The following is an 11,313-nucleotide window of genomic DNA, read 5'->3' as shown; positions in this document are numbered from 1 at the left end:
TAAGCCTCAGGTTCTTCAACTGCAAAGTGAAGTTAGTAACGTGAAGGTATAAGCACAGGGAAGGCTGCTCAATATTCTACAATAACCTATATGGGAAAAGAATCTGAAAAAGAATTGATGTGTGTATATACATATAACTGAATCACTTTGCTGTACAGCAGAAATTAACACAACATTGTAAATCAACTACACATCAATAAAATTTAAAGAAATTAGAAACTTCCAAAGAGAAAGAAAGAAATCCTTACAGTACTTGGCATGATGCCTGCTCACGTGATGTGGGCAATCAACATTGCTGCCACCATTGCTACCATTACTGCAAGTGATACTTCAAGCACCCCGCCTCCATGTCTGGCAGCATCTAGCCCCACCAGCCCTACCAAGAGCGCTATTGGGGGTATAAGCTGACCTTCTGCAGGCCCCAAGAACTCCAATGAAAATTAGCTCCTCCTCCCCAGCATGCCTCTGATCCTTTGTTTTTTTCCTGATCTTTGGCCTAGGGTTAAGTTCTTTGTGTAGATTCCTCTCGCTGGTCTTCCAGGCTCCTTGGGGGCTGGGACCAGATATTCGTCACCCCCAGCCAAGGGGTTTACATCATTTGTTGACATTCATTCAATAACATTTGCAATCTGGCTTAGAAAACCACAATTGCACCCTCCCATGACTTCGTGCTAGGACCTGGCAGGAAGGCTGGGAGATGGGGATCCTGGAGAAGCTTCCACTGCTGCCTCAGGGGCTATGCAGGGAACACCGTGATAGGAAAGCCTCCCAGGCCTAGGCTCAGCCTCCCTGCCCAGCTCATGGCCCTCCCTCGCCCCCCTCTCCAGCACCAAAACAGTTGTCTACTAACATTGGCCAATCCAAATGGGTCAAGGCTCCCAAATTTAGCTACTAAAAGTGGTCAGGGTCGGAGCTACCAGATGCCCGTTTTTGAAATAATTTTCAAAATTTCACCACCGCCCCCCCTCCAAGGACTCCCTGAGCTATAAAGGGTGGGTGTCACCCAACCTTGGTCACTGGGCTTGAAGTGTTTCCCAAGGGAGCTCTGCAGGAGGCATTCTCCCCATGGGAGTCAGTTTTCCAGCTCTTGAGGCTGCTCACGGCCTGACCTCACACGGGCAGATCACTTTGTCCAGGAGAAAAAAAAAAAAAAGCTACAGAGACTGCCGGCTGCCTGAAAAGTTTCTCTCTGTTGAAAAGGCAATATCTAGGTGACCGTCACCCAGTCCCTGCCTGGTACAGAGAGCTCCAGACAGTCCTCTGCTGGAGAGCATGCAGACTCAAAGTTGTCATTTCCACTCCTTCCTCAGCCCATTGCTAGAGAGCGGTGGTCCTCAGAGCGACCCAGAGAATGAGCCCTGGAATTTCCTTCCCGTCCATAGATCTTTGAGGACACCCATCAGGTCCTTTCTGAGTTTCCTCTTCCCTGACACCATCACCCCAGCTCCTTGAGGAGACCAGATAATAGGAGATGGATTCTCTGGGGAGGAAGCCTGGGGCTTTCCGATGAGCCTTCTCTGGACAAAATGGGGCATCTCACCTGCTCCCTGCTGAGAGATAAGCAAGAAAGAGGCAGCCTTAGAAAAATAAAGTTAGGAGATCTCTGAAGGGGATAACGCTCCAGGTCCCTAATTAGGAGCACAGATTAACGCCCGATTAGACCACTCCGGTCTGCTAGGGCAGCATATTCCACTCGCTATCAGAAGCACTTTGTTGCTGCAAAGGGCTTGGAGATCTCTGTTCTACAAATCCCCCATGGCCTGAGGCCCTTCGGCAAGAAGAAAGGAGATAGTGGAGAGACACCCATTTCCGGTGACAAGGGATGGACAGGATAAAAGGAGGCAGCACTCCTGTGCCTCGTCGAGTGCTCTCCATCCATTGGTGACTACTTTCCTCTAGCTCTGTCAACTCCATCTTTGCCACCATGAGCCGGCAACTGAACATCAAGTCTGGTGGTGACAAGGGTGGCTTCAGTGGGCACTCGGCAGCGGTGCTGAGGAAGGCATTGGGTAGTGCAGCTTCTTACCGTGCAGCTGGCAAAGGAGCTGGGGCTGGATTTGGCAGCCGAAGCCTCCACACCCTTGGAAGGAATCAGTGCGTGTGCTTCAACGCGGCCAGCAGCGGTGTTTGGACTGGAGGTCACAGCTTTGGGCTTGGCTCTGGGTATGCAGGGGGCCGGGCCAGTGGCTTTGCTGGCAGCATGTTTGGAAGCATGGCCCTAGGGCCCATGTACCCATCCATGTGCCCACCTGGGGGCATCCACCAGGTCACTGTCAACAAGAGCCTCCTGGCCCCCCTCAATGTGGAGCTGGACCCTGAGATCCAGAAGGTGCGCACCCAGGAGCGGGAGCAGATCAAGGCACTGAACAACAAGTTTGCCTCCTTCATCGACAAGGTGGGTCCCCCAGGAGGATGAGACAGTCCAGTGAGATGTGAGGGATTCCTTGCTGCCTGGGTGTGCATGGGGCTTTGTGGATTTGTGGATGAAGGTATGCTGCTGGACATCAGGATGTCATAGCAGGGAGAAGAAGAAACCTGTGAGCTGGGTAGTGTGGAGGGTTAAAGGAATGTGTTGCTTCCTTGGGGGATTTTACAGAGAAGGGTGGGAAATTGGGTAAAGGGTAGCCCTACCTTGAGAAAGAAGTGATGGGATTCTGGAGGACAGCTAGATGCATCTTCAGCTCTTTAAAGAAGATGAAGAATTGATAGAATCAACACTATTCAGAGGGAAGGGCTCCTGGTACAAAAGAAACACATAGCTGAGACAGAGAAAGGGCAGCTCCTGAGAACTGGGTCTGGCAACAGAAGAATGCTATAGACTCTCCTTCTTTGGTGAGTTTTCAGTGATGGGTTTTGTCCAAAAGGCTATGGAATGAGCACTTGTAAAGAGTCTAGTTTGCATGGAATTCCAAGAGTGGAGGGTCAGGACTGGAGCCAAATGACTTTAGAAAAGTTTATGTAACCTGGGGATTCAACAGTGCTCATCCAGACAGGAGAGCATCCATTATGGTTTCAGGTGAGGTTCCTGGAGCAGCAGAACCAGGTACTGGAGACCAAGTGGCAGCTGCTGCAGCAGCTGGACCTAGACAACTGTAAGAAAAACCTGGAGCCCATCCTTGAGGGCTACATCAGCACCCTGCAGAAGCAGCTGGAAGCTCTGTCTGGGGACAGGATGAGGCTGGACTCGGAGCTGAAAATAATGCAGGACCTGGTGGAGGACTACAAGAAGAGGTGAGTGAGCCCAGCCAAGGTCATGGATCTTGTTTCCAGAGGCTCCTGGGCTCACCCAATATCTGTGCCACTTTTTTAGGAGTTCAGAGAGCAAGCACCAAGGTCAAGGGCTCATACCTCTCCTCTGGTTGTGGGCGATGGACTTCTCTGTTTGATGAGAACGTCCTGCCTGCATGATAGGAAGGAGTTCCTAATGCTTATTGATCCACTGATTGGTTTGGTGGCTGCTTTGGAGCACCTGGATGTTTTCCTAGGATCCAGAGGGTGGAAAGTAAATGAGGCAACTCAGGGACATAGAACTGCTGCCAGCAGCCCCTGCAGTGTTCACCTCCAGGAGATCCTGTGGGCACTCTGCATCCTGAGCACTTATCTGGCCAGTTGGAGGAAGAGGTCCTTGGCTGAGGGCCTTGAGGCCTCTGATCTCTTCTTCCTGTGTCCCCAGGTATGAGGTGGAGATTAATCGGCGCACAGCAGCTGAGAACGAGTTTGTGGTGCTCAAGAAGGTGAGGGAGAGGGCATTCCTATCTTGGCGCGGTGGGTTAAGAATCTGATGGAAGCAGCTCAGGTTGCTGCAGTGGTGCAGGTTTGATCCTTGACTTGGTGCAGTGGGTTAAAATATCTGACGTTGTCACAGCTGTGGCTCAGGTTCAGTTCTTCACCTGGGAACTTCCATGTGCTATGTGTATGGCCATAAAATAGAATAAAGGAAAAGAAAGGAAAAGAAAAGAAAAGAAAGTGAGGGAGAGAAGAGCCTATGGATTCTGGTTTCTCTCACACCCACTTTGTAACCCAGTCTACTCAGGACTGCAGCCCCAGCCTTCTGGAGAGCAGCTGGTGCCTGAATAGGGATGGAGTCACATTCTGGCCTCTGGCAAATTGGAGAGGTGGGCCTCCCACTCAAGCAATGGACAGACAGACTGAAGAGAATTCTGATCTGGGAATTGGGACACTCTGATCCAGCTTGGTCTTCCTGTGTGACTTGAGGAAATGGACTCCACCTCTCTGGGCTTTGTTTCCTCCAGGTGTAACAGAGGATGAGCAGGCCCACATCTCCTTTCCCTACTCCCAAAAATGCAGTGAATCTGAGAGAAAAGCAATAGTGAGGGATTTTTATTCATCAATATGCTTCCCTCGGTAGACAAAAAAAGGAAATCAGATGGCTTTGGAATCAGGGACAGGTGATGGGATGAAGGTTGTATTGACTAATGGCTCTGGGTGCCTCTTGGCAGGATGCAGATGCAGCCTACACGGTCAAGGTGGAGCTCCAGGCCAAAGTGGACTCTCTGGACAAAGATATCAAGTTCCTCAAGTGCCTGTATGATGCGGTGAGGACACTCCTCCCCCTCCCCAACTGCACTTCTTTCCAGCTGAGGGCTTCACCTGGCTCTTCCAGGGAGATATTAATAGGAGGGATTTAGGATGAACAGATGAAGGATGTTTTGATGGACTAGGAGACCATGAAAGTGTAGGTTCCTGGTCCCCAGAATTAATACACACAGGAGACAATCTCATTGGGTCCATGATAATGACCTTGTCTTCAGGCAGGTAAAAATGACTCCATGAGGTTCTACTAAAGCACAGATTCTTGATCCTGTCACCTGTAGGAAATGCCTCCCATGACCTTCTGCCCCTGTGGGGTGCATCCTGCCATGTGAACCTCTTCCTCAGCTCCAACAGGCAGATTTTCAGCAGGCACTTCTTCCCTGTACTTTGGCCCATTCTGCGAGGGACCAGAGGCCCAGAAGACTGTTGGGCAGGGGAGGGAGATTGGGAACACTGATTCTGTCCTCACCTCCCAACTCAGGAGATAGCCCAGGTCCAAACTCATGCCAGCGAGACCTCCGTCATCCTGTCCATGGACAACAACCGGGACCTGGACCTGGACAGCATCATCGCCGAGGTCCGCGCCCAGTATGAGGACATCGCCCTGAAGAGCAAGGCCGAGGCTGAGGCGCTGTATCAGAGCAAGGTGAGCCCTGGGTGGGTCTCTGTCCTCCACCAGCCCTCCTGTCTGGGAATTCTCCACCAGTGAATGTGAGAGATTCCTTAGGAGATGTGTTGACGGAAAGAAGGGTTATAACCAATGTTTTAGTGACATTCTACTCAAAGAGAATTCTTGGCAGAGACTATGATCAAAGATAAATCAGAAAACTGGTCTCTCCAACAGAGAGAGACAGGTAATCCTCTGATGGAGGAGGAAATGAGGTGTTCCTGTGATAAAACAGGGATTGGCTAGGTCACCATGAGGCAGAAGGAGAGTAGCAAATATGGGGGAGAGTAGATATTGGGACCTGGAGAGGAGCAGGGAGTGAAGAGGATGCCTTGAGCTTTCTTCTGATCATCATGGGATGACTTCCAAGAGGAAGAAGTGGGATTCTAGGAGCCTTCTAGGGGAGAGGAGTTACCCCTTTAAGTGAAACACTTCTGGGCTGTCACTGAATACCTGGGCTCTCTCCGGGGCTTCACACTTGCTCTGCTTTGGCACTTCTTTCATGGTCATTAAATTCCACCAACATCAAGGATCACAGGCTCCTTGGTTAAATCCATGGCTATGTCATCCCCTCTTCTCTGGAGGGCTGACCAAGGGAGAGGGGAAGAATCTGAACTACAAGCCCTGAGCCAACAACCCAGCATCCCTAGGGTACATGTGGCCCCTGGCACTGGGCTTCTACTTGTCACTAAGAAAGGGTTGCAGGAGAATCTAAGTTTCATGGGAGCAGGGACCTCACCTATTCTGTTCACTGTTGAATCCCCAGTACCTGAAACAGAACCTGGCCTTTAAAAATGCCTCTAAACAGAGGTGCTAAATCAGTGGAGGGGATCGGAACACTTGTATCTCAGAAGTACTTAATAAATGCAAACTGCATCTTCCCTTTATCCACCCCAGGAAAGACTAGGCAGGGAGATGAGAATGGTGGGTAAGCCCAGCAAATAGGTTCTGCTTAGAGAAACAGGTGGTCTTTTTTTCTTTCATTTTTGCCTTTTATTTTATTAAAAAATTTATAGTTGATTTACAGTGTTCTGTCAATTTCTGCTGTACAGCAGTGACCCAGTCGTACATACATATATATTTACATTCTTTTTCTTACATTCTCCTCCATCATCTTTTTCTTATACTATCTTCCATCATTTTCTATCCCAAGAGATTAGAGTTCCCCGTGCTATACAGTAGGACCTCATTGCTTATCCATTCTCAGTGTAATAGTTTGCATCTACTAATCCCAAACTCCCTGTCCCTCCTACTCCCTCCCCCTCCCCCTTGACAACCACAGATCTGTTCTCCATGTCTGTGAGTCTGTTTCTGAAACTGGTGGACTCGCTGGTCAGAATCAGCACCAAACATCTGGAAGGATGACCAGGTCCCCCTCTATCACCTCCTGCTCCAGCATCAGGGTGTTTGCTCAGGACCCTTCCCCTACCTTGGGTGGTGGGGTGTGTGTGGAGGGGAAGTCCTGTCCCATCACCAACATCCTATCTCTGGAAAACCAGATCCAGGAACTGCAGCTGGCGGCTGGCCAGCATGGAGATGACCTCAAACACACCAGGAACGAGATATCGGAACTGAATCGGCTCATCCAGAGGATCCGGTGTGAGATTGCGAATGTAAAGAAGCAGGTGGGCAGCAACCCCACAGAGAATACTGAGGCTCAGTTTCACCCCCCGGGATGGAGAAACTGGAACCCATCCTCGAGCAAAGAGTAGATCTGCCTCACCTGGCTTAGGAGGTCCTCCCCGCCCCGGGCCATCCATGTCCCTCTTCCCCCATGCTGTCTGGCACCCTTGCTCTCAGAGCTGGCACCCCGCTCAGAACTGGAGGAGCCCCCGAGCTTATTTCATCTGACTCTCACAGTTCAGATCAGAAAATTGGGCTGGAGAGGGAAAAGGACTTGCCCAGGGTCCTTGGCTGGTTATTAACGGAGTCAGGATTAGAATTCAGGTTTCCAGGAGTTTCCATTGTGGCTCAACAGGTTAAGCACCCGAGCTTGTCTCTGTGAGGATGTGGGTTTGATCCCTGGCCTCTCTCAGTGAGTTAAGTATTCAGTGCTGCTGTGAGCTGTGGTGTGGGTCACAGACGTGGCTTGGATCCCCTGTTGCTGTGGCTGTGGTGTAGGCCTGGCAGCTGCAGCTCTGATTCAACCCCTAGCATGGAATCTACTAGATGCCACAGGTGCGACCATAAAAGAAAAAAAAAGAGAATTCTTTCTTTTTTCCATCTTTCTCAATTTTTTTCTGTGTGTAACAAACCTGCCCCATGTCCCCTTCACGTGAGGGGTGTGTCGGATGTGCCTTAGTGGCCATGTTAAGTTCCTGCCCTCAGGGCAGGGGCTGGTCCTGGTGTGGAGTGAGAATGACAGCAGATGAAGCTGTTCTGGGTCCCCTGCTGCTGTACCATTGCCTTTTCATCTGGGGGGATCCTGTCTTACCTGAAAACAGCAAACCTTAAACAGCATGTCAGTGGGGAGATGATTTAAGGGGGGAGGGAACCCTTCCTGTGTCTTCCCCCTGGGGAACCAGCTCGACTCTGCCAGCAATAGACTTGCTGAACTGAAAGAGCAGAGACCCAGCTTCTCCCGCTCCCCCACCATGCTCACAACAAGGTGACGTGGGGAATATGGGGTCAGCTTTTTGATTCTATGTATGGCTGATTCACAGACTCTGTGAAGAATGGTCCTTTTTCTGTTAGGACTTGTCACCACAGTGCTGCTAGATGATCATCAGAGCCCAGGGGCTCTGCCTGAGGTCATGGGTATAATTTCAGGCCCTTAACCTCCTGCTCTAAGGGAAGGCTCCTTACCCATTCAGGCCAGACTTGGGGAGCATTTAGACGGACCTCCCCTACAGAGTGCGGAATAGCCCAGAGACACTCACTTTTGGTGCCAGTAGGAGGTGTCCCCTCTGAGAGATGTCTTGCAGGCAGGAATAGGATCACAGTGGTGCTCTGGCAGGCTGTCTGGTCCTTGGGGGCATCCTGGCTGGTTCTCAGTGTGATTCTCCAGGACCCGGCAGACTTAGAACCTACAGCCATTGGTGGCCCACACCCCAGCCACTAGACAGCTTGCAGGCACCCAAGTTCCTCCTTGTGGTCCCAAAATGCAACCGTTCTGAGAGATTTTCACAAGGCCTTTAAATATCTATTTGCAATAGAAAATAGAGGAGACCCAGATGCTGGTGTTGGCTCTGTAGATATTACTCACCATCACTTTGGGCCTCATCTATAAAGTGAGGGATCAGAAGCTCACCTACAAGACCTAACAATTAGTTTGTGTTCTGATGCTCTCCCTGCTCTTTACTTTTCAGTGCTCCAACCTGGAGACAGCCATTGCCGACGCCGAGCAGCGGGGGGAAAATGCCCTGAAGGATGCCCGGGCCAAGCTGGACGAACTGGAGGGTGCCCTACACCAGGCCAAGGAGGAGCTGGCCCGGATGCTGCGGGAGTACCAGGAGCTCATGAGCCTGAAGCTGGCCTTGGACATGGAGATCGCCACCTACCGCAAGCTGCTGGAGGGCGAGGAGTGCCGGTGAGCGAAGGAAGGGGAACGTCAGTACCAAGGAGAAGGGGCTTTGGGGCGCTCCCTTCTGGGTCGAGGGGCCATTTGGGAGGTAAAAGATGAAAGATGGCAGTGCTGGCGACATGAGCACGGAAGGGGACTGTTGGACCGCTGAGCCCAGTTGCAGCTTCCCTGCAAAAGGAGATTAGATGCAAACCATGAAGCACCAGAGGTCTAGTGGGGGTATGAAAAGAACCAGTGGAGTCAGACAGACCCAGGTTTGATCCCTCACTTTGCTGTATACCAGCTATCTGGTCCCTGTCTCTGCATCTCCATCTTCTCACCTGTAAAATGGGGATTATAATTACCATCCCATGGGTTGTGTAAGGATGAACTCAGAGGAAACACATCAAAAAGCAAACCCATCAAGATTTAGTGGAATCCAGACACCTCCCTGAGGCTTTATCTTTCTCTCACTTTCTGAATTATAGGATGTCTGGTGAGAACCCCTCTTCTGTGAGCATCTGTGAGTATTCCTGAGAGAGGGGTTGGATTGGGACTCTGGCTAGAAGGGAGAGGTAGGCTAGATAGGGCTAGATCTGGCCCATCTGGCTAAATGGGGATTCTGGCTAGATAGGATAAAGTGATGCCGTCTCCACTCTTTGTCTCCCACTATCTAGGAGCCTCTGGTAGTGTCAGGTACTGCATGTTCTCTGGCTTCAGAGGAAGCTTATTTGCCTTTTGTCCCGGGGAAACAGTGACCGAGGTCATGGCCACCCCATTTCCTTCCTGTCTCTCTCCTGGGCATCACCGTCTTAAGGGAGGGTGGAGAATACAGACTTGGGAGTCAAGTGGTCCTAGATTCTCCAGGAGGCCAGGCACTGTGTCTCTCCTGGGTGGTCCTCGCCTCGCACAGAGCCTGCCCTGTAACTGGGTCTTGACCCATCTTTGTGGTGTGTCTTGACAGCTGAGGGCTGCTGTGGGGTGAAGGGAGTGGCTGACTGACTGACACATCCGACCTCCTTCCCCTGTCCTTGGCCCTTCCTCCTCAGCTGTCATCAGCAGCAGCGCAAGTGGCTATGGCTACCACCCTGGCTCCTCGGCGAGCAGCGACCCTGGGGCCAGCACCGTGGCCAGCAGCTCCGGCAGCACCCGAAGTGGGCAGACCAGGGCCAAAGTGACACAAGCGGGAGACCCCAAGGACTCCCAAAGCAAGAGTGCCCCAGTTAGCGGCCCAGCCAGGAAAGCCACCCGGTAAAGCCTCAGGGCCCCACTCACCTCAACACCTGGGAGAAGAGATGCTCTTGCGGCCGCCTCATCCAGAAATGTCTGCCACACCCAACCCCTCCCTTGAGTCCTAGGACCGCCACGCTGTGGCTTGTCTCACTGTCAGGTTCCCACTGGTGCCATTAAAGCCCCATTTCCCCAGGTTCTGTGGGGACTTTGCGACTTCCTGTTTTCTCTGCTGCCTTCAGCTGGCAGGAAGCTTTGGGTCACAAGCTATAATTACCTCCTTGGCCCTGGGAAGCTGTGATCATTGCTAGAGAGAAAGGAGAGGAGCAGGGAGAGAAGGAGGGAGGGGGGAGGGAGGTGGGGGGGGATAGCATCAGTGGAGTCAGCAGTTGTTCAGAGCTTTACTTCCTTTGCCACATGGAGGGTGAACACAGGGACATGCAACCAGGAGGTGATGAATGCTTATATATGTTAAGTACCAACTACATGCCAGGCTCCTTACTTCCACTGCCTCAAATTCTCACTCAATCCTGCAAGGCAGATGCAAGCAGCATCCTTGGGTCAGATGAGAAATTTCATCCTCTGGAGGGCTGCAGAATTTGCCTCTGTCACCCACTGAGTACCAGTGTCAGGAGTTGAGCCCAGACCTGGCTGCGTCCCAGGTCCATGTGCTTTCCATGGCATGTCACTGTGTCTTTAATAAAGGGAATGTGAAGTTCACTTTTCTTTTAATGAGGGACTTATGTTGCCTTTCTGTCGGCGGGTATGTGGTTTATCTTTGGGCTTCTCCCTGGGGTTATGTCTTGCAGTAGCTTCTGATTCTCAATTCCTGTTGCCAGGAGCTGTGGTCAATGTGGGGGGAGCTTACTCTGTCTCTGGTGGTGCCAACCAGCCCGGAAGTCCTGGTTCTTGCTGTAAATATTTCTGAGAATGGCAACACTTAGTCCTTCCTTTGCTTGAGGGAAGGACTCTGGATTTCTGCTGTATATTCAATAAACTGCTTTTGGTAATGTCAGAAGTGCACTCCTGTCAATGCATCAATCTCCTCAAATTGCCCATCCCCTGATGATGATGTGCCTCACCCCAAACACATGCACAAGCCTTTTGGGAGCCTGAAGTCCTCTCTGGAAGTGAATTCAGGCTGATGGGAGAAATGGACATATTTGCAAAGCCATGTACCTGTACAAATCATGGAAGGGCAGCCCATGGCTGCAGTGGGAAGAAGTGAGCAGACTGGAGAAGCTAAGCAAGGAAGGCTTCCTGGAGGAGGAAGAGAGTTTAATCAAATAACTAGAAAGATGGACTCATAGACTCCTGGAGAGAGAATTTAAATCACACCATCACAATAGGTTTTGTGTGC

At 51.1% G+C, this 11,313-nt stretch overlaps 1 protein-coding gene across 1 annotated transcript; it reads left to right on the top strand.

The window, feature by feature from the left end:
• Positions 1–1,862: 1,862 nt before the first annotated feature.
• On the top strand, positions 1,863–10,968 carry KRT74 (keratin 74). Its single transcript, NM_001243814.1, is given in 9 exon segments — positions 1,863–2,395; positions 3,017–3,231; positions 3,674–3,734; positions 4,461–4,556; positions 5,036–5,200; positions 6,721–6,846; positions 8,530–8,750; positions 9,212–9,246; positions 9,773–10,968. Coding segments are annotated over 9 exon segments (1,596 nt in total). The 5' UTR covers positions 1,863–1,924; the 3' UTR covers positions 9,979–10,968.
• The last annotated feature ends 345 nt before the right edge of the window (positions 10,969–11,313 follow it).

The sequence above is a fragment of the Sus scrofa genome, chromosome 5, assembly GCF_054392235.1.
Source record: "Sus scrofa isolate SSC_HxYL_T2T_F1_AM1 chromosome 5, Sscrofa_HxYL_maternal_Yorkshire_Landrace_v2.0, whole genome shotgun sequence".
Lineage (NCBI taxonomy): Eukaryota > Metazoa > Chordata > Mammalia > Artiodactyla > Suidae > Sus > Sus scrofa.
The sequence above is the reverse complement of the archived record's forward strand: the minus strand, read 5'-3'. Positions and strand labels throughout refer to the sequence as shown.